Source organism: Leguminivora glycinivorella, chromosome 16, assembly GCF_023078275.1.
Source record: "Leguminivora glycinivorella isolate SPB_JAAS2020 chromosome 16, LegGlyc_1.1, whole genome shotgun sequence".
Lineage (NCBI taxonomy): Eukaryota > Metazoa > Arthropoda > Insecta > Lepidoptera > Tortricidae > Leguminivora > Leguminivora glycinivorella.
The window spans coordinates 20881526-20903810 of NC_062986.1; the positions used below are offsets into that span (position 1 = coordinate 20881526).

The window sequence follows — 22285 nt, forward strand, 5'->3', positions numbered from 1 at the left end:
ACAGAGTTTTGACGTTTCGCTGGAATGTTGCCAACACCAAAAACTTTTTTTTTTCGACTTCGACTTTACAAAATGTACAATCGAGAAGACAATTCTATTTCTTTATTCTAATTTTTCATCTGATTTAGAATTTCATTTTTAACCGACTTCAAAATAGGAGGAGGTTCTCAATTCGACTGAATTTTTATTGTACATTAAAAAAGAAAGCAAATTAGACATAAATTCTTTATTGTTCAGACATAATTCAGTTAAGTTCCAAGAAAACCTTGTATGACTTAAATATATTCTCTACTACGATTGTAACTTAGATTTCAATAGCTCTAATCCACGTAAATTTATTTCATAGCAAGAGAGCTTGGGTAACCTGCCTAGCCATTGCTTAACTTTTACATGACGATCCAATGGAGGTACCAATAGTTGAAGCGAGCTTACTGTACTTGCACAGCACAAATCAGCCAGTGTAACCTGAAAATAATTATATAAAATTAAAATTTTGAAAAAACCCCCGACCGCGACATAGCAGACCGATTTTCATGAAACATGGCTAAGAATACTCCCGACTAACTGAGCTTTCAGACAAAAAAAAACTAAATCTAAATCGGTTCCTCCGTTCGGGAGCTACGATGCCACAGACAGACACAGACAGACAGACAAACAGACAAACAGACAGACGGACAGACAGACAGACCAACAGACAGACAGATACGTCAAACTTATAACACCCCTTCGTTTTTGCGTCGGGGGTTAAAAATAATTTTGATCAAATCTCAAATCAATCCAGTACTATGATTTTTTTTATTTATTATTATTTTTAAACACAACACAGTTATTAAAAAATATAAAACTAAATATCACCTTGTCATAAGCCAACCACATCTGATTATCCAAGAGATGTTCTAAATGATCCACTGCAGAATGCCATTCTTTAATCTTCTCATCATTAGCAGGCCACTTGCCTCGAAAATATTCCGTCTGAAAATATAAACGTGGTTAAAACGGCATAAGTTAGTCAACTCACAACTGCCGAGAAAAGTGACCCCCTCCCCTGCATATAGCTTTGTACCTATGCATAACTTTGGTATCTTATCGAACTCAAGGGTGAATCTACGCAGAGAAGGGTGGATAATGGGGGTCATGAGTCATGACTCATGAGGATTTGACCACATGATCCCCTCAGTTCAAAACTAGATCCAGCCTTGATCAAATCACAATATAAGACCCTTTTAGTCTTCATACTCACATAAATAAAGCTGTCAATCGGGAACAACGTGCCAGAGTTAAAGAACATGGTCTGATCAACTTTAGCTCTTACAACTGGATCTTCTGGATACAGTCTCTGACCATCTCCGATACGGCACAGGTATAAGGCAATGGCATGACTGTCGCAAATTACTTCGTCGCCGACTTTCAACGCGGGTACTTTTTGTAATGGATTTATCTGCAATAAAATGTGCATATTTCAAGCACAATCGCGTATTTTCGGTTAAACCTATGGATGCTCTAACTCTACATCGATAAGAGTTTCGTTCTATGCTAAGTATGCTATGTGGTTACTTTTAACTGAAAACGTTAAGTACTAATAATAATGAATACTACAACTTTGTACAAACTTCATCGAGAAATAGGTAGGCATTGTTCTCTGTTTCTGCCAGAGAAATATTATGTCTTTAGTCAACTTGACATATAGAACTTGGCATGAAAACTTTGCCGTGATATTCAATTATTCAAATACAAATCGACACAGATTTATTATAGCGTGAATAATACATTACCTTCGTGTAAAATGGAGATTTATTCTCAGCTTTAAAAAGATCTATGTGTTGGTAGTCCAACTTGATGTCCAACATAGATGCAACCATTAGCGCGAACCGAACTGGCGGGGATACCTCGTCCCCATACAATATTAACTTGTTATTCATAGTTTTGCTTCTATAAAAATAAACAAATTAACTGATTACGTGGTATGACCACACCAAACATTGCTTTCCACCAAATATATGACACTAATTGACACTTTCGACGACCGGTCTGGCCTAGCGTGTAGTGACCCTGCCTGCTAAGCCGCGGTCCCGGGTTCGAATCCCGGTAAGGGCATTTATTTGTGTGATGAGCATAGATATTTGTTCCTGAGCCATGGATCATGGATGTTTTCTATGTATAAGTTTGTATATTATACCGAGTGCCCGGTAATTAATGGACAACCTTTTAACCACCAAGAGGGCACCTTATACTGGTCCAGAAAATCGACTTTAAGGTTTAGTAAAAGTCTAATAATTAAAATTTTAAAAATTGTGAAAATCTCGAAAACCAGGCGACTTTTCGATTCGATTTTCTGGACCAGTATAAGGTGCCCTCTTGGTGGATAAAAGGTTGTCCATTAATTACCGGGCACCCTGTATATATCGTTGTCTGAATACCCACATCACAAGCCTTCTTGAGCTTACCGTGGGACTCGGTCAATCTGTGTAAGAACGTCCTATTTATTTATTTATTTAATCATTCTGTATTAGTTCTGTTACTAATAAACATGTTTCCACTTTTTGACAAGCAGTAACGTCTGAAATGCCACTAGGCTTACAATAAATTGAAAAGTGGAACCGCCTTAGGTGAGACTTGAACTCACACCCTCTGGATCTATACACCAGTGATCTATGTTATATGTATGTGACTATGTTGGAAAATTTCGCTGGTGGCTCAAGCCAGTTAGCAGAGCGCTGGAATATAGATCCAGGGGCCGTGAGTTCAAGTCTCACCGATGGCAATACTTTTCCACTTTTAAATTTATTTTAAGCCTAGTGGCATTGCAAAAGTTACTGCTTGTCAAAAAGTGGAAATATGTTTTCGAAAATTAAAAAAAAAACAGGCACAATAAAAAGCTATGGTAATTTAAAAATGTAGGTAAATAAAAAATACCAATGATCGGGACGGACGGACGCGTCAGAGCGATCACGATTACTGCAAAAGACTTACCGTATTGTACTCGTACTAAAACTACTGGTTATCACTCGAAACAGGTTATTTATTTTTAAATAAGCCATTTCACCAAAAGACAGCGCAACGCAGTCCTTCTTCCACCGAGGTCAGCGGACCAATGACGCATTTTAAAAACAAAACGTGAGCAAAACAGGACTCCTATCTTGCTCCTATCGTCCATAAAGTAACTTTGCTTAGTTTGCATTTTCATACGACGCAGCGTACCAAGCCAAGTTCAAAAGAAATTACTGGCCGTACTTGTAGCTATTTTGACTTTTGAAAGAATAATAATAAACTTATGAAATTTCGTTTAATGTACCTTTGAGGAGAACTCCACTTTTGATGTCTATGTATAGCACAGCCGACTACAATGGTGCGACACAAACGTAGGTAGGTATCCGTATTATATTTAAGTATGTATTAAACTTTTTTTAAAGTCGTTATGCAGGCAGAAATATGCTAATTTGTAATAAGAGTTAATGAGTCCATTTCTTCTGATGAGATTTTAATTGATTTTGAGATACCTAACAAAAGTAAAAGCTTAAGAAGTTATACGTAGTTAAAATATGTAAACATGTGTCATTCGGATCTATATAACCGCCGCCCTTAAAAAAAGTTGATTCAAATAAAAATTGTCCGTGGACATTGTAGAACTTCGCATCACGTTTCATGTTATGCGTGGCCGTGCAATTTTATAGTACATGTTTATGTTTATTTATACCACGACAGACAGTCGTCACGTCGGCACTAATGCAATATTCATATCATACCTGGCTTTCTGCCTGGCTAACGCCTTGGAATCGGAATCGATTAGGTATTACCAGGGTCTAAAATGACATTCATTAAGGGTGGTTTGTTTACCCGTATATATATGGGCAAAGTTAATGTAACCGGTCGCACTAATTGATACCGGAGCAAAAGTAGGATCGAAGGAATGATTAAGTCCACCAAACGTACTTTTATTATGAGCAGTAAAGTTTTAAATAAATAAATAAGGTTCCCGAGGTGGAATAGGAGCGAAGCGACTGTTTCGAAATGTGGATTCTGTAGTGTTGCTTTCAAAGCACGAGGATTAAACAATTTTTTACCACAAAATCTTTTTTTTTTCAATATCAATGATGGCTTCATTAATTTAAGGAATGGGGATAGGGTAATTGGAATACCGGCAAGGAGAGTGATAGTTTTTTTAGAGAGAGAAAACATAAATAAAAGTGTTATGGCTTAGTTAAAGGTTCGCTTATTTCAATAAAATAAAAATACATATTAATTGTTATCAGCACGACTGTACATACTTGTCTACTTTTTAAAATGTTTGTTTCATTCAAAGAAGGAAACAATGAAAATCTGGCAGCGTACGATTTGAAAGAGGTAAGAAGTGACAACATGTCTATTTTATTTTTAACATCTATCAATATCAATGAAAAGTAGAAAAATTATACAGAAAATTTAATCAAAACTTTATTAAAATGTTATTTTAGCTGACTGAAAAATGATAAATAAATAATAATTAAGTCACCTCTGTCATTAGGCTATAAATTATCAATCAAAATGGGGGGTACAAATAGTAGACCTCTGGCGACTAGTTTAAAGTTAGCGCTTTTAAAATGACATATATATTGCAGCACTTTTAAGTAAGGTTTTTATTTATAATATTTATTTTTTCAGACACTGCACGCTCTGGAAAGCAGACCGCAGTCCAGCGTGTCGTTCAGTAATGATGACATTGGATGCTATGAACATCGACGTTCGAGAAGTAGACGTCAACATGGATAAAGAGGAACACAAAAGTCCAGGAATAATATCTGTTTGTATACATTTTTATGTTAAAGCGATCGATTCTATTGAGTTTGGTACATCATGGGTACATCACTACAGAACTTTTAGCGCCTGTTTGAATTTTGTCTGCAATATCTTTTGCTCTTGTATGCTAGGTTTTGTTGTTAATGCTTTCTTGAAATTAAAAACGTAGGCCAAGCTAAATTGTAACGATTTTGATGCGATCGAGTTTTAAACGTTACATTTAAGTAGAAGTTTAATTTAACATTAAAAACATGTAGCACTTGCATTAAGAAGCATTAAAAATCACTTCATTAGTAGCTCAATCTAACTTTATCCAATGTCATTGATATACAAACTTTCAGATGAATCCTCTTCAAACGTTGCCGATCTTAAAGGACAGAGATCTAGTAATAAGTGACAGGTATATATTTTTTTGTACATAATTATATTTATTCTGTGTAAAATGTTTGTAACAACATTTGTGTTCAACTGGTTAGGATTTTAACATAGTGAGTAACTATAAGTATAGTGAACAAACCCATGTTCAGGGTTCCCCCATCAGTCCTATCACTAGTTCTGAGACATACATACTTATATAATTTCCCATGTACATCCTATTATTTACTCATACTTAGTACAATTTTTGTGGCGAAGTCGGTCTGTACAAGATCTCCTTAATATTTGTGATGGATTTTGGCAGGTAGGTAGGTTTGGAAGTTCGGCCCTTTACCTTCTTACAAACGGGTCGTGTCTGAGTATATATAATAAGGTTGTAATTATAAACCATTGGTGTCGCAGCCATGCCATCTCAACTTACCTGGCGACTCGCTACTACACAGAGATGTCCAAGTTCCTGCTGCCCGCGGATCCTGGCAGTCGCGCTATTGTCGACCAATTCCTGTACTTTAACAGCAGCGTACTTCACCCGCACTACAGGGCGGCTTCTGTAAGATTTATAGTCTTCTAACATTTATGGACCGTTGATTTCTTGCTATTTTTAAGATCCCTCTCCAGGCGGTTTGTATTCTCGCGCAAGTCAATACATCAAGCGCGACTTTAAGTATGGACTCGCGAATGAGAGCGTAAGTTGTGCTAGACCACCTGGTTTAATAATGATCCATTTAATAAAAAATGTATCATATTTATTCGAAGGAGATTTGCTTGTATTGTATATGAATAGCCTTTCAGAGAAGAATTAGTGAGCCGAGGCGTGCGCAGCGAAATCGAAAGCAATTTCATTGATTTTCTGTAAAATTTCAGAACCCAATTCTGGAGGGGTCGCTCCGCATTGTGGATGAGAAGATAATCGACGGAATCCACAGTGCGTACGCTGACTTGGAGCGGATACTAACAAGTCGCTCGTGGTTCAGCAACGGCAGCTGGCCATCGCTCGGCGACATTGCGATTGCAGCCTCTATCAGCACGCTCAACGTTCTCGTGCCCATCGACGTCAACAAGTTAGTGAGCTTAATTGCTTACAAATTATTTCTAAATCAAATACTAATTGACACAAGTTAAAACATCTTCGATTGAAAATATTTTCAAATGAGAATAATTTATTCTAAGATTTGCACGGCAGCGCCATCTCTCTTCGCTAGCTCGTAATCACATGGGTTGATTCAGTTAGGAGGTCGAACTAGTTTCGGTTCTACCTCAGAGATGGCGGGGGGCGCCAAGCCTTCGGTAATTGTGTCATATACTTGGAAATTTCGACCCTTGCTTTCGTGATCCGATGGCCGAGTGGTTTTACAGGCATCCGTCCGGTTAACGGAGTACGCTGGTTCGATTCCAGCTCGGAACACTTGGAGGCCTTGGTCACTTTTTCTTTGTATATGACATTTATTTAATGTTTATAGTATAAATAAAAAATAAAATAAAATTCATTTATTTCGGACAATTAAAATCCATATCGTATTACATTAAATATAAAATAAAATAAAATTTACAATTAACAATTAACAATTTACAATACATTACATTATATAATATTAAATTATAGTTATAGTTATATTCAATTAAATTAGGTTAAGTTATATTAATTTAAATTTATTTATTTGGCTCACATGCATGGAGCACCAATGCCTCAAAAGGCAACTGTCCCATCGACTGGCTACTACAGTTAAGAGGCTGTGGCGGCTACCCCGGACCCTGGCGAGCATCGCGGCACAACGCTTGCGAAGTGTGGCATGAAATCCGTCAACACTAGCGTCAGCAAACATACCGGACGCACTACAGTACCGCGGCAGCCGCAACAGCACCCTAAACGCATCGTTGTATTGGACCCGCAGAGCATTTAGCGAACGCTGAGTATATCTTGTCCATAGGCTACAGGTATACATCGATGTACAGTACGATCTAAACAGTGTTATTTTTACTTGGGCTGTACATCGTTGAAACCTGCGCGCTATCATATTCGCTTTCATTGCCAATGCTCTGCGTTCCCTTTCGATGTCGGCATCATCACGCAGGTCTTCGGTTACCAAATGCCCAAGGTATTTGAAAGACGACACCCTCTTCAGTATCTGCCCATTCAATAAAATAGGAGGGACATACGTTGGGCACTTGCCACCCGCTTTAAAAACCATATACTCGCTTTTGAGCGCATTATATTTTAAATTGTGCTGGCGAGCGTACGTCTCACAAATGTCTAAAAGGATATTCAGACCCCCAACCGAGGGGCTCAGCAACACCATGTCGTCAGCATAACTTATATTGTTAAAGCAGACCCTGTCAACATGGCATCCGACATGTGTGTTGCTGAGCTCCCCGATTAAGTCGTTAACATAGAGGTTAAACAGTTTGGGAGAGGTAAGCCCCCTGCCTTACCCCGCACTGCAGTCCGTATTCGTCCGAGAACACATCGCCCCACCTAACACTGTTTCTCTGGCCTGTATACCAGCACCTGAAAATACGGGTTAATTCTTTAGGAAACTTGACCCTATCCAGCTTTTCCCATAGTAGGTCATAATTTACGAGGTCAAAAGCCTTCGAGAGATCCAAGAAACACGCGTACACAGGCGTTTTTCTGCGTGTATAATACTCGACAGCCAGCTTTAGACAAGTAATTGCGCTCTCGGTAGACAGACCGGGACGAAAGCCGAACTGAGCGTCATGTAGTTGCAAGAACTTGTCCAGTTGCAAATTGAGCAGGCCGTCGAGCACCCTAGCCAGGATGGTTGCCAGAGAAATAGGCCTATAGTTAGTCTTGTTAGATATATCACCGGTTTTGTTTTTGACGATCGGGACTACTATTGTTTTAATCATGTTCTCGGGCAAATACGAGTGACTGATGCAAAGGTTAAACAGCAATGCCAGTAACCTAGGTAAGTTAGGACCCGCAAGTTGCAGGTGCTCAACGCTTGAGTAGTCGTGACCTGGAGATTTTCCCCTTTTCATATCCTTTAATACTTTAGCAGTATAATAGTAGTGTTACTACTTAAAAATACAAATTAAAATATTTTCAAATGAGAATAATTTAATTTGTTCTAAGATATTTCAATTTGTTCTATTTTAAAGTAGTCACACTACTAGGTATATAAGTATATAAATTAAACCGAAATAAATTACACATGTGAAAGAAAAAGTAACCAAGGCCTCCAGTGCGGCTGGAATAGAACCAGCATACTCTGCTATCACGGGCATCACGGCAGATGCCTGTATACTCTCGGCCACCCAGCAACTGTGACCTGACCTGATTACTTATTTTAATGTATTTCTTTCAGATTTCCCAGGCTGTCCAGTTGGCTGCATCGCATGTCTGAGGAGAAGTTCTTCTGCACTGCTAATAAGAAAGGTCTCTGTGAGTTCACTAGAAGAATAGGTGAGTTGATCCCAATCCAATGTTCAGTGTCAGATTAGCCCCCCCCCCCCCATCTAGCGTCTCGCGAGCGTAGCGTCGGGCCAGCTGTATGGCAAAGCCTGACACCGCGTCGACGTCGTCGGCGGTGTCTTTTTCCATACAGTTGGCCCGACACTACTCTTTCGGGACGTTAGGTATGGGGGGCCTTAGTGACAGTAGTTTATTAAATTAAAACTTTGTCACGCTAAGTAGATACAGAGTAACAGGTTTTCTCGGTCGTTCTTTCGACCCAAAATTTTGATGAAATGCTCTTTATCGAAGTCGAATCATAAGGGCTCTTATAGGCAATAAGCACTGACCGCTTGTATCTATAGTCTGTTTCTACTTAAGAGTGACATAAAGTTAGCATTTTTATAAATGGTGGCATATCATAAGAAACATTATCGCTGTTTTCTTATGAATGTTATGATATACCACCATGCGATTACCGCTAATTTATAAACAATGGTATATGTTGATGAATACATTTCGTCCTTAATTGTACCTATTTCGACAAACCTGTTATTTGATACTTTTCTTTTTATTAGAATATGGAAACTGTTATAATCCCAACGAAGCAAAATATCCACGGAACTCTGAAGAACGTAGGAACGACTTATCAAATACGGAACCCGACAGAACTACCACAAATGCCGCGTAAATATGACCATATATTATGATATGATATGTAAATATGGTAATATAAATTTATTTTCGAAGGTTACTGTTTTTTATTTGAAAAATTAGTAATTTTTACGACGTCAATTTTTACAAATGAAACATTTTTAGGAATGAAGAATAAACAAAAGTGAAATTCTGATTAGAGAAATAGAATAATCGATCGATTGTATCGAAATACAAATCGTGCCGCACATCACTAGTAGGAATTCACCTGTCATACAGGAATTTGTTATGAAGTGGGGAAGGACGGAGCCAGGCGGGGAGAGCTTGTTCGCGATTGCTCGTTCGTGTGTTGCACAGTTCTGTAATTTAATTATTATGTAGATTATCAAACCTTACCCCATTGTTCTCGGTTCACATAAAATGTAAAAAGCAACCGCGTATTCTCACGGAACGAAGAAAGTTGAGCGAGAAAAGTATCATACAGTGTTGTGGATTTACAGTGATTGGAAATTTGGAATTGTTTGTTCGTGCCATGGCAAGTGCTAATCAATACACATAACTTGGAAATAGTGAAATCTAGTTTTGAATACTAAAGTTTGGTGGAGATATACTCGATGGCGGGTTTTCAAGCGAGCGACACGATGCCGAAACTCGGTCATGTGGGTGACCTGCGCGAGCAATGGCTGGTGCGCGCGGACGGTGCGCTGGCGCACCGCCTGCAGGACCGCGAGATCTCCTCGCACCTCTGCGAGAACAGGTTCCGCAACCAGCAGATCCGCGAAGACTTTCCTGTGGCGCTGAGCGAGCAGCAGGGTATCGAGCACGAAGCGCGGCTGCGCGAGCTCGCGCGCCGCCGCCAGGCCGACGTCGACGCCGAGATCGCGCGCGAGATGGCCGAGATCAACCTCCGCCGGCAGCGCCGCCAGGTCACCGACCTCATCCAGCCCGGCTCCTCGCGCACTCCTCCTGAACCAGCTCGGGCGGCCCCGGTCAAGTCCCCGCCTAAGCTCTTAGACATAGCACCGGAGGAGCTAGGACTATCACCAGCAGAACTAGAAGAGCTCAGATTGAGGTTGGAGCAGGAAGAACGAGATGCTCGGCTCGCGAGACAGCTGAGCAGCGAGGTGCAGGAACAGGATGTGCTGCTTGCAGACATGCGTTGCGCCGTGGAAGCGCAGGACGGTGAGCTGGCACGCCTCCTGCAGGAGCGTGAGTACAAAAAACTCCAACGAGCCAAAGAAAAGGCTCGCCAGAAAGCCCTTCTCAAAAAACAGCAACGCTTAGCGGCCCAGCAAATAGACACACCTGACACCAGCCAGGCCACTCTCTGCGACGCCTACAGCAACCCGAGGGATATGATACGCGACAATAGATTGAGGCTTTGTAAATCTGTGGACTCAGATTTGAACTATGTAGAGCCTTTTGAAAAGGAGCATATTCAATCAAAAGCCAGTGCTTTGCAGTCTAAGGAGATGTCTAAACAGTACTACAATGACCAACCTGGTACCTCCACTGTCAATATAAACAATGTTACGCATGTGCATACAAGGTCTTTTGAGTCTGATCGCACAGCATCCAACTCCGGGGCATCATCACTTCAGCACAGGCAGCCCCCTCCTCCGCCTACATCGGGCAAGAAGCCACGCTTTCCAGACCCAGTGAGTATCCGACCAGCTTCTCACTACACTGCAGAGACTGGTGACAGTCCTCCAGCGATCCCGCACAGTTACAGTGAGAACAACAACCTGTACAGCTCAACGTTCCCTCCAGACTTGCCGAGCCCGCAGCGCTTGGACAGGCATCAGGACAACTCCAAGAGGCTGTCTGTGATATCGGACATCACTGCCGAAGGCCTGGCTAAGAAGAAAAGTAAGCAAGCTGAGATGCATAAGAAGAGAAAGGGATGCAAGATACAATAGAACTATTTATATTCTTGCTTTGTTGTTTTAGAACGATAGTGACTTTAGTGAGCCAGTGAGCTTGACAATTATTCCAATAATGAATCTCGAACATAGGCTCAAAAATATTCATGGCTATTTATATGTTTGTCCACACAGAATTAATACAGGCTGCCAGGCATTAAGCCTTTCTACTTGGGTATCTCCAGAGAGAGAGGTACAGTCAATTTAACAAAAATCAACCAATAGGTGTGATTCTAATTAAACTGAGAAATAATACTAATTATCACTTTCAAGTGCGGTATGTCAATTAAACACACTCACATGTGGCTTGTATTTATAACTCACAGTTTAGGGGATCCCATGGGGGCTTATATTTGTAGACATTGCTGCCTGAAAATGATATTATTTCATATTTAATTGCCATTCTTGTCCTCTCCATATCTTTCTCAGTGGAAAGGCAGCCTGATGTTCTCTAAGGGTCCCCCCACATCTAGCGTCTCGCGAGCGTCGCGTCGGGCGAACTGTATGGGCAAAGCCTGACGCCGCGTCGACGTCGCGTCGACGCCGCGTCTTTTTCCATACAGTTGGCCCGACGCGACGCTCGCGAGACGCTAGATGTGGGGGGACCCTAATAATGTGTTCAAATAAAAATAGCTCAATCTACTTACATTTTGTAAGTACAACTTATTTTATAGTAATATTATAAGATGTCTAAGGCAGTATCTTTTAAAGTATTTATTCTCTGGCTGGGACCTGCAACCAATGAAGGAGCCATTTTTGTAATTTTAAGGACCATGTGCCTTCTAGGATTAGGGGAAATTACATTCCAATATAATATTTTATAAGCCTTGAAATTGCAGCTTGGGGTCATCCATTTATTACGTCACAGGGGGATCAAAAATGTGACCAGGGGGGTGAGATTCACAAATTTTGTAATGTCACTTTAAATGTGTGTAATGTTATTTATGGATTGCATTTGAGTCACGTTTGTTTTCTGATAAACTATTAACACATTTATAAACATAAATGTGATTGCAATATAGTAAAGTATTCCGATTATCAATGTAACATTATTTTCATGTGTATTCCATGACAATTCCTTGTTCATGCCTATAAAGGCACTACCTTGAATCTCTTGATATGCTAGTATTTATGCTAAATTGTCTCTCTATTTATTAAAATATTTCATTAGCTCTTTGCTAAAGTTATAAAAATTATCTGATTGCTCAAAATTTCTCAATTGAAATCGTTAATTCAATAATTTACATTTAGTTTGATTAAAGTACATATGTTCAAAAGTATTACCTATAAAGGATTTGGATAATCCAACTTGTGAAGAGAAGCTCTGATTAGTAGATTTTATTGGATTTTTTAGTATTTGGTTTATTGACTAGAATTAAAAGGTCACTATTACAAAATAGTAATGGAGATTTATTAAATGGCTCATCATTATCAAAAGTAATTACAATTATCATAAAGCAAGTAGGGGCATACCTATACCTACTTTGATGATAACGCCATAGGAATCCATGAGTCATTCCATTTTATCCCACTATGTGATATAAACATAATAAAATACATGTCATTCCATCCTGTCCAATTATATCTATATTATGGTGCTCAGAGTATTTTTCACAAATTTTAATGCATATGTATCAGTATTTATAAAGCTATTTATTATATAAGACTTGGAAGTGACATATTCACACTGCTTTATTTATGTTTAAATATAGATAGGGTTACAAAACAATTAATGGATATTTAATATGCATATGGCTTATGCATACTCATACGATTACGAATATTACGATTGTGTAATGTCAATACGATTACTTAATAATTTCGTATACTTTACGGAAGTTCTATAATCGATCAAAATGCAATTAGCACGAAAACCTAGATATCCAGATATGCTTTACAGTAAAAATAGCTGATCTAGAATTTAAGTTTGTTCTACACTTTATATTCACTAAACGACACTGTCTACAGTAGTAAGGCTTCGGTAATCCCGAATCGGATGCCTGCAACTTGATCCCGTAAAATCTCGGGTTGAGCTAAAGTTGAAAAAAAAACTGTTTCATTGTAATGGAATAGTGCATAATTCCTTACATTTTTATGATTGCGATTGCCATTTGTTTAAAAGTATATTTTGTGCTGATTTGCATTATGATTGCGACGAACTCCTATCAGGGATTAATAGACGATCCCAGGGGATAGGAAAGTTCTATGTTCACGATAGGACCTCTGTAAGTTTAGCCTACTTTATTACCAGTTACTTTGGTATGATGATGATTAAGTTAAGAGTCAGTGGTAGCTATGACTTTAAGTAATTTAAGTTGATAAGCTAGTCTTCTTCTTCGTATATATTTGAAATCTTATTATTTCCTGTCATTGGAAGTTTGTATTGATCAAAAGAAGTGTTTTTTGTTTGAAATGATTATTTGTGTATTTAATTTTAATGTGAAATGGCAGTTTAATTTTTGATTTTTTATTTTATAGACAACTTTCAGGTATTTGATGAATCTTTTAGATTTTTGTACATCGTGTGAGTGTGGCGAAATGAGATGGTTGTTAGCTATAAAATGTCTTATAAGTACTCACTATATTTTATTATACTTAATTTGAAGTTAAAACTATACGATGTAAAATTACACCCCTAAAAATTCGTACTGTTTTAGTGTTAATATGTAAACAATTTAATAAACGTTAAATTTTTGTGAGACATATTCACATAATTAATGAAACTACGGTTGAACTCACGTTATTATATCGCTATTGCTGTGACATGGAGTTTAGCCATCGCGTGAACTCCTATATGTCTGAAGAGAGGGGCCTCCGAATTGGCCCGAAACATGTCGCAGCAATAGCGATATAATAACGTGAGTACAACCGTAGTTTCATTAGTTAAATTTAATAAACGACGAGCTTAACATGCAAGAAGTTCACGTATGCATGATGGTCAAGTCGTCAGGTCGTCACCTGATTTAATTGGCAATTTAATCAGATTGGGCGGAAAATTGTTAGACTAACCTCAAGATCGTCTCATTTCGCTGACACAGTTAATTACGACTAAGCTTTAATTGCAATCTTTGGCCTTGGATGTGCCTTAACGGAACCGAACCAAACTCGATTATTTATTATTATTACTTACTCAGTAAATAGAAATAAGATTATTCTAAGGTTTCTTAGGTACTGCGATACCTGGGCGCGCAGACAAGAGGTCAGTCGTTCACACTGCGTACCTACTAATTAAGTTAACTCTCTTTTTAGTGCGTCAGATAAAGATGCGAAAGATAAAGAAAATAACTATGTTACGCTACGAAGAGTAAACTATTGACAACTTGTCTACGAAGCCTGTCATACAGTCGGCTTCAAAATTGGCTATAGTCATATACAATCATACCTTGCACAACAGAAGCGTGCAAAAAGTAAAATATATACAGAGTAATATTGTTATTTTCAAATTAATCATTAATATTTTGTACTGTAGCTACTACCTAATGACTTTTAAAAGCTGACTGTATTTTCACTGCCTACTAAGGTATTTATAAGTAAAAATGTTCTGATTAACACACAGGGTGATATTTTATTTAACATATTTTCGAATTAAACTACTCGAGCGGTGTTTATTTACTCTTTTGTAATTTTCCTAATGATCATTTTTAGAAATTGTATTTTAGTTATTTTATACGATTGATTATTAATGAGCATTATTAAAATCTGTTTGTAACAGAAGGATTTCGTTTCATTGTCCACTTTAGAAGGAAAATTGTATCGGTTCGGTCATTTCTTAGTAGATACCCATGTCAAGGAGGTGGTCAAAAACGGACTCAAATTGTCTTACGTAATACATGAAAGGCGCATATGTAGTGATAATTGATTACGCAATAAAAATCATCCAATCTTGTAATTGTAATCTACGAAATCTGCTATAAGTAACATTCTAGCCGAAGTGGCAAACGTTCACACTATGTGGCTATCGAAACGTAGTCTGGCTCGCTCGGGCCGGTCGGGCCACTACAGAAGAGCAATAGAGAGCTAGCTACGATAGGGTATGCCGGTGCCTCATACCGTATGCGGTGCGCCCATCCACGGGCAACTTTTACCGCCACAACAGTTATTTTTTGTCTCATCCAGTCTATGAGTATTAAATTAAATCAGACGTAGCGACGCAACTTTTCATATATTATACCTAATGGACAGTACTAGATCAGGCCCGGATCTAGGGGAACGAGCCGGGGCGCTTGCCCGGGCGCCACCATGTCCAAGAGGGGCGCCAAATTCGAACTTCGTCAAGTTCAAGGTACGCCGCATATGACATTTTTTAGTGTTTGCCCTCTCGAAAAAAGTCTAGATCCGGTACTGTACTGGATGTGAAAGATTCAATACCTAGTTGCGACGACAAAGTTGCCCGCATACCCTTAGAAAGTGTACAGTGTAGTTCATAAATATGTGTACATTTTATTGAAACGAATTAAGAACTCGACTGTAACTAGTGTGTGTGACTGTGTAGTTGTGTTTTGTGTATTTCTATTTGTAAATGACGATCCTTATTGGGAAAAAATATTCATTTTATTATTCTCAATTTATAATGTAATTTTCGACGATCATGATGAGAAGATAAATATAACTTTGGCATGTAACAAATTTATAGTGTAATTTTTATCATGAAATAAAGAAATCTAATCTAAGTAAGCGATTGTGACGTTGTCTAGGTACCCTACCCACTATACCCAGGTAGCTAAGATATCCGCGACTACTCGCCGAATCACGCAGAACTGCGGAACTGACGCAGACGCACTTTCTCCCCCATTGTGCATCGATCCATCATTGATCTCGGATTATAATCTACATCCGCGATTTATAAACAACTAGAAAAATCGCGCTGTCACTGAGCTTGCTTTGCTAAGTTCATATGAATATTGTACTGTACATACAATCACGCTAGTATCCCAATTATCCACTAAAGGGGTAAGCAGAGCTACTACTCAAGTTTCAGTGTCACTCTTGACAATTATGGGGTTAAAGGAAAACGTAATTATGACATTGCCAGCCTCTCACCTACGCCACAATTTAACCCAGATCCCAAAGTCGACTTCTACGACACCCACGGGAAGAAAGGGGGTGGGAAAATTCTTGCGAAAACCAATTAGATAAACCTATATTGTATGTTATTGTGAGCAGAAATGACCCAAACCTATGGCCACTCTGTGTCAAGGAATCTTTTTAGCCTTTAAAAGGTTATATATATATATGGGCCCTCTTGGTGGCTTACTATGAAGACGACAGTTGATTGTACATATTTTAAATAAATAAATAAAAATAAATATTGGGGACACCTTACACGGATCAACTTAGCCCCAAACTAAGCAAAGCTTGTATTATGGGTGCTAAGCGACGATATACATACTTAAATAGATAAATATGAGATAAATACATAGAAAACATCCATGACTCAGGAACAAATATCTGTGTTCATCACACAAATAAATGCCCTTACCGGGATTCGAACCCAGGACCGCGGCTTAGCAGGCAGGGTAACTACCGACTGAGCCAGACCGGTCGACGAATACCTTGTCGAAGCATCTTTAAGATAAGCGATCAAATGGAACTTCTCGCTTAATAGCCCTTTTACGACACATTTATTCTGTTCTGTCTATTACTTTCAAAGAAACACGCAAAGGATTCTTTCATGATGATTCGCGGAGTTGCTAACCTTGTTATAGTGTGGTGTGACCCACTGATTAACCCCAATGCGAATTAAGAGTGTGACGTAATAATTAACATTGCTTTGGGGTCGTCCACATATTACGTCAGACAACATTTCAATTTTTTAACCCCCTGTCACGCAATTTTGTATCCCTTTAACATGATTGTCAAATTAATTTAGTATGACCCCCTTAAATAGTGGGAGTCACATTATCCGATCCGATATCGGATGTCGGACCGACATCTCATACATTATAGGCGCCATCTTGGATTTTTTCCATTTAAATCCTTCCGACATTCCGATATCGGATCGGATGTGAAAACGGCCTTACTCTGTGACGTAATACGAGTATGTGGAGGATCCCTTTAGGCAGTAAAGTAACACACGCATTACGGAGGATTCATCCACCGAATGCTATAATGGCTGGGTAGTGGGTTCATCCTAGATAGTTTTTATGAAAAATTGTAGTGTGGACTGTGGACATAGAAAGTGGACAAAACTGCGGTCTCGGTGCCATTACCACGACCTTGATAACTCGCTGTGGCCTGTGAGCTGTGGTAAACGACTCGTGTCGACGCCAACGTGGTGCTAAATTATACCATCAACAGTTTATATTTGACCAGAAGTAAACCTTAATGTAATGAGATAAAGCCAATCCATGGCATGTTTAGTACAGTAGTACAGTACCTAAGTAGTATTTTTAATGAAAAAGGTAGCGAATGTGTCGACGTGGTGTCGACATACGGTCAATTAAGTGGCTAGAAATTTATTTTTGAAGAAGCGATTACGTCTGCAGCACCGGATTTTAAATGTTTGATTTTTTTTTGAGTAATAATAATGATTTCTTCCGGATCTTTTTTGCATGAACTAGGTAATTCTTCGCCAATATATCTTTAAATACACACTTATTATCACAAACTTCTCCCTACATATTAAGAATTAAAGGAGTTGCGCACACTTACCCACCGCGCACAGTTACCTTACATGTGTCGCTTAACTTTATGTATAAAAATAAATCATCATCCTCCTTGCGTTATCCCGGCATTTGCCACGGCTCATGGGAGCCTAGGGTCCGCTTTGACAACTAATCCCAAGATTTGGCGTAGGCACTAGTTTTTACGAAAGCGACTGCCATCTGACCTTCCAACCCGAAGGGTAACTAGGCCTTATTGGAATTAGTCCGGTTTCCTCACGATGTTTTCCTTCACTTTTGTATAAAAATAAATATAATCTGTAAAAGAATCAACCTTATTAGCAGAATGGATTTACCCGAGTTTGAAGTTAAGCGTCACACACGAGCACACGACTTCGTTATGCTTCAAGCATACCTAAATGTTCTCGCCGGCGATGTGACGAGTTCCTTAGCCGATACAATACATAAGTGTGTTTTTTCCCAAGATGGTATGTATTTACTTAAGTCCTGCGTGGCGACCTATAACCCCTGATGACCCTCTTTTCATACGAAAGGCAGAGGTCGGAACTCCATAACCATAGATGACCTTTATAACGTTGGAGTGAGGTATATTTATAAGCTAGTAATTTACGTGTTGGCGCTACGAATGCACGGTTGAGCGCTCATCGCCCTAACTAAACGAAACTAATGCCGTATATTTGTTTAAGTAAGTCATAAGTAAGTATATGTACCTATAGCAGGTAATTTTTCTGTCAGGGTCGGACAATAGTTATTTATTGTACGTTATACAAGGGGGCAAAGTTGTATTTTAACGCCGGCTTTTTAACACACGAAAAGTAAAATACATTTGCACCCGAGTGTAACACAAAACTTTTCCCCTCACAATAGCGAGGAAACTACAACGCCAAAAGTGCGTTTATCACTGCTTCCAGTAGTTCCACAGGTAGTTAATTATCTTTATTGCTAGATTCACCTACTTTTATCAATTTTAAAGCAGTTAATTTGACTTTATTCAAGGTCAAATTACTTTACCCACTAGTGGATAAAATGCGTTTTTACCCGCTGGTATTAAAGGACAAAACAAGTTTAGTGTTTCCAAGCTAGTGAGGAGAAAAAGTTGTTAGGAGAGTAGGTAAATACTTGTTAGACCATCTACAGATGTACCTACTACATAAATGCTACAAATCTTTAGAAAATGCTTACGTATTAAGTTGTTATTGCTACCTAAACTATAGGTAAGTACGGTCTCGGACTTTAATTGTTGATCCACTTCTAGCTCATTTTTAACCGACTTCAAAAAAGGAGGAGGTTCTCAATTCGACTGAATGTTTTTAGGGTTCCGTAGTCAACTAGGAACCCTTATAGTTTCGCCATGTCTGTCTGTCCGTCCGTCCGTCCGTCCGCGGATAATCTCAGTAACCGTTAGCACTAGAAAGCTGAAATTTGGTACCAATATGTATATCAATCACGCCGACAAAGTGCAAAAATAAAAAATGGAAAAAAATGTTTTATTAGGGTACCCCCCCTACATGTAAAGTGGGGGCTGATATTTTTTTTCATTCCAACCCCAACGTGTGATATATTGTTGGATAGGTATTTAAAAATGAATAAGGGTTTACTAAGATGGTTTTTTGATAATATTATTATTTTCGGAAATAATCGCTCCTAAAGGAAAAAAAAGTGCGCCCCCCCCCCTCTAACTTTTGAACCGTATGTTTAAAAAATATGAAAAAAATCACAAAAGTAGAACTTTATAAAGACTTTCTAGGAAAATTGTTTTCAACTTGATAGGTTCAGTAGTTTTTGAGAAAAATACGGAAAACTACGGAACCCTACACTGAGCGTGGCCCGACACGCTCTTGGCCGGTTTTTTATACTACACATTACTTAGTTAAGCTATGACGTGTCCAGTATAAAATGATCTAGAAGTGGACGAACAATTAAAGTTCGTGACTGTTTTAATGGTAGCCGTGATGTTATCTCTGAGATCGATCAAACAAAGACATTGTGCGTTTGAAGTGCAAGCAAGGCCACTGAATAAGTGAATACATATAATTAAGCTACTAATAAACCTATTTGAAAATAGTTATTTGTTATACAAGGGGGCAAAGTTGTATTTTAACGCCGAGTGTGGAATTGAAAAACGAGCAAGTGAAAGGATTCTATAGTTGAACCACGAGCGAAGCGAGTGATTCGAGAATAGAATCCTGAACTTGCGAGTTTTTTAACACACGAGAAGGTAAATACATTTGCACCCGAGTGTAACACAAAACTTTTCCCCTCACTATAGCGAGGAAACTACAACGCAAAAAATGCGTTTATCACTGCTTCCAGTAGTTCCACAGGTGGTAAATCATCTTTATTACTAGATTCACTTAGTTTTATCAATTTTAGAGCAGTTAATTTGACTTTATTCAAGGTCAAATTACTTTACCCACTAGTGGATAAAATGTGTTTTTACCCGCTGGTATTAAAGGACAAAACACGTGTTTCCGAGCTAGTGACGGGAAAAATAATATTTAGAATTTAACAAACAGTCGCTGTGGCCGAAATCGGTCAGGAGGAATATTTATATTTTATATATATTTTGAATTTATTAAAATCCTTCACTGTACCGTCGTGCAGTGCAATAAGGTTCTTAATCCACCAACAGTGAGGTGGCTGGATTAAGAACCTTATTGCAGTGAAATGACAATATCTGGGCAACCGAGCTTCGCTCGGTTCTGTTTCATATCCTTGACATGTGTCGCCATCTAGTTCAAAAATGAATAGTACCTACATCGAGCGAAAGAATTCTCAGCCTTAACAACACAACTACTCCACACGAGATGGCGCGCATTTCGCCACAAAAACTCAAATAGTGTATTTTCTATTCGTTTTAGCCTTGACCTGTGTCGCCATCTAGTGTTTGCAATAAATAGTACTTACATCGACCGAAAGAATTCTGTCTTAACAGTACAACTACTGCACACGAGATGGCGCGCGAAGAAAAACGCATGAAAACTCGAAAATTCGCGTTTTCCGGGACCTAAGGATAAGTTAGACCGATTTTTCACCCCCAAAAACCCCCACATAACAAATTTCTGCGAAATCGTTAGAGCGGTTTCCGAGATCGTCAGTGTAAATAAATATATATATAAATAAATATACAAGAATTGCTCGTTTAAAAGTATAAGATTACCTACCAGTTAAGTAAGAGCAAGCACTCAATCACATTGTAAGTAGTATGAATATAATAATTTACTATCATAGCGAATGATTCATCGAGTACCTACCTAATGCTTCAAGGGCATGAACTTTATCTACTCTGAACAAAGCATTACTAGTGTAGGACCTTTATGGCAAAGTATTGTACTTACCTAATGCAAATAATAAACTCTTGTATGTACCTAATGAGTAATGTTATACACAAACATAAAATGTACCTACTTATAACTTTGTTAGTAGGTAGACAGTGAATTAATGCACAATTGCTTCTGGAGTTGCAGGCGTCCATGGGCTACGGAGACTACTTATTATCAGGCTGGTCGTATTCTTGTTTGTTTGTTTAAAATCTCAAAAACACTGGTACGGGAGAAATCTTTCAGTAAAGCTCTTTCTATGGGCTCCTTTTGCTCGACAATACATACCTACTTAGAACTTCTAGAAGTTGTTCAGAATTTTAGTTGACTATGGTGTGGCACACAAGTAAGTACATAATTAGTCATGCACTCTAACATAGTTAAGACTCTAAAAATTAGAGGAATAGCATGGGAAAACCAATTTACCAAGTTTTAATCGAATTGAGCGATTTAAAAAACCGTGGGAATTATTTAAATGAATGGAAGTACCTACAACACAATGAAATGATAATTAGATTCGTCACTGTTGTAACCCTTCGAATGCCACAGGCTCAATGTGCGTGTGTCTTCCTCGTTAAGAGGGATCAAAGTGAGGCTTTTCTTCTTGGTGTTGGAATGGAAGTAAAGTACACTTTTTTTAAGGATAGAATTTTTTTTGTACGTCAAAATCAAATAATAATATATTTTGGACCAAAGCAGCAGGTAGCTATACTGATGTGCAAGTTGCGGAAACTTTCCCAAAAAATTGAAAAGTTCTTGGAAATTTTACAATTTCACAAGAAATATAGGAGATTTGTATTTATGAACTTACAATCACCATACAAACATAAGGACAATTTCAAAATTTTCTGTCTTGAAAATTTCGCAATTATGGAAATTTTCCGTTGGCACATCATCACATGGTAGCAAATTTCCACCTTAGACGTTCCATACTTATTTCCATAAATTACTGAAGTGTTTTTGACTTCCTTGAAATGTGTCACAACCGCTTCCCCTTCCAAATCTTTACTCAGGTTCTTGGCGTTTCGGGGGTAATAAACCAAAAATCTTCTTTGCTTGGTAACAAAATCATTTATTAGAAGAATAGTACCTAAATTAAGATATTATTCAGAATTGTTACTTGTAACGCTAAGGGTGTCCCTTGAGCGTTGATGATCTATCAATGGTTATTGAAAATAAGTATTAGTCTATTAATAGTTCAAAATT

The 22285-nt window shown here is 38.4% G+C and overlaps 3 protein-coding genes across 5 annotated transcripts; 2 read left to right on the plus strand and 1 right to left on the minus strand.

Annotated features, from left to right (window-relative positions):
* Window positions 1–217: 217 nt before the first annotated feature.
* LOC125234590 (glutathione S-transferase E14-like) lies at window positions 218–3684 on the minus strand. Of its 3 annotated transcripts, none has more exons than XM_048140888.1 (5): window positions 3293–3684; window positions 1773–1929; window positions 1241–1438; window positions 856–972; window positions 218–465 (listed from the first exon to the last, which is right to left on the minus strand). In XM_048140888.1, exons 2-5 carry the CDS (start codon window positions 1917–1919, stop codon window positions 292–294), a joined length of 636 nt encoding a protein of 211 aa, XP_047996845.1. In that variant the 5' UTR covers window positions 1920–1929; window positions 3293–3684; the 3' UTR covers window positions 218–291. The 3 variants fall into 3 exon arrangements, with proteins under 3 accessions (XP_047996845.1, XP_047996844.1, XP_047996846.1); XM_048140887.1 differs by lacking the exon at window positions 3293–3684 and adding an exon at window positions 2971–3161; XM_048140889.1 differs by lacking the exon at window positions 3293–3684 and adding an exon at window positions 2914–2943.
* LOC125234965 (glutathione S-transferase 1-like) lies at window positions 3251–9251 on the plus strand. Its single transcript, XM_048141387.1, has 7 exons — window positions 3251–3363; window positions 4639–4777; window positions 5115–5173; window positions 5551–5698; window positions 6013–6209; window positions 8475–8572; window positions 9139–9251. The coding sequence occupies exons 1-7, from the start codon at window positions 3344–3346 to the stop codon at window positions 9249–9251; spliced, it is 774 nt and encodes a 257-aa protein (XP_047997344.1). The 5' UTR covers window positions 3251–3343.
* A 267-nt stretch (window positions 9252–9518) lies between these two features.
* LOC125234776 lies at window positions 9519–11585 on the plus strand. Its single transcript, XM_048141172.1, has one exon. The coding sequence runs from the start codon at window positions 9829–9831 to the stop codon at window positions 11131–11133; it is 1305 nt and encodes a 434-aa protein (XP_047997129.1). The 5' UTR covers window positions 9519–9828; the 3' UTR covers window positions 11134–11585.
* The last annotated feature ends 10700 nt before the right edge of the window (window positions 11586–22285 follow it).

What these genes read in the sequence shown, in the direction of transcription:
- LOC125234965 (XM_048141387.1), top strand. Translation starts at nt 3,344, where the DNA reads ATGGTGCGACACAAACGTAG. An exon ending in GATCTAGTAATAAGTGACAG is followed by an intron (nt 5,174 to 5,550) that starts GTATATATTTTT and finishes TTGGTGTCGCAG; the next exon opens with CCATGCCATCTCAACTTACC. An exon ending in CGCACTACAGGGCGGCTTCT is followed by an intron (nt 5,699 to 6,012) that starts GTAAGATTTATA and finishes GTAAAATTTCAG; the next exon opens with AACCCAATTCTGGAGGGGTC.
- LOC125234776 (XM_048141172.1), top strand. Translation starts at nt 9,829, where the DNA reads ATGGCGGGTTTTCAAGCGAGCGACACGATGCCGAAACTCGGTCATGTG.
- LOC125234590 (XM_048140887.1), bottom strand. Translation starts at nt 3,038, where the DNA reads ATGGCTTATTTAAAAATAAATAACCTGTTTCGAGTGATAACCAGTAGT. An exon ending in TTTAGTACGAGTACAATACG is followed by an intron (nt 1,930 to 2,970) that starts GTAAGTCTTTTG and finishes TTATTTTTATAG; the next exon opens with AAGCAAAACTATGAATAACA. An exon ending in TGTGGTTGGCTTATGACAAG is followed by an intron (nt 466 to 855) that starts GTGATATTTAGT and finishes AATTATTTTCAG; the next exon opens with GTTACACTGGCTGATTTGTG.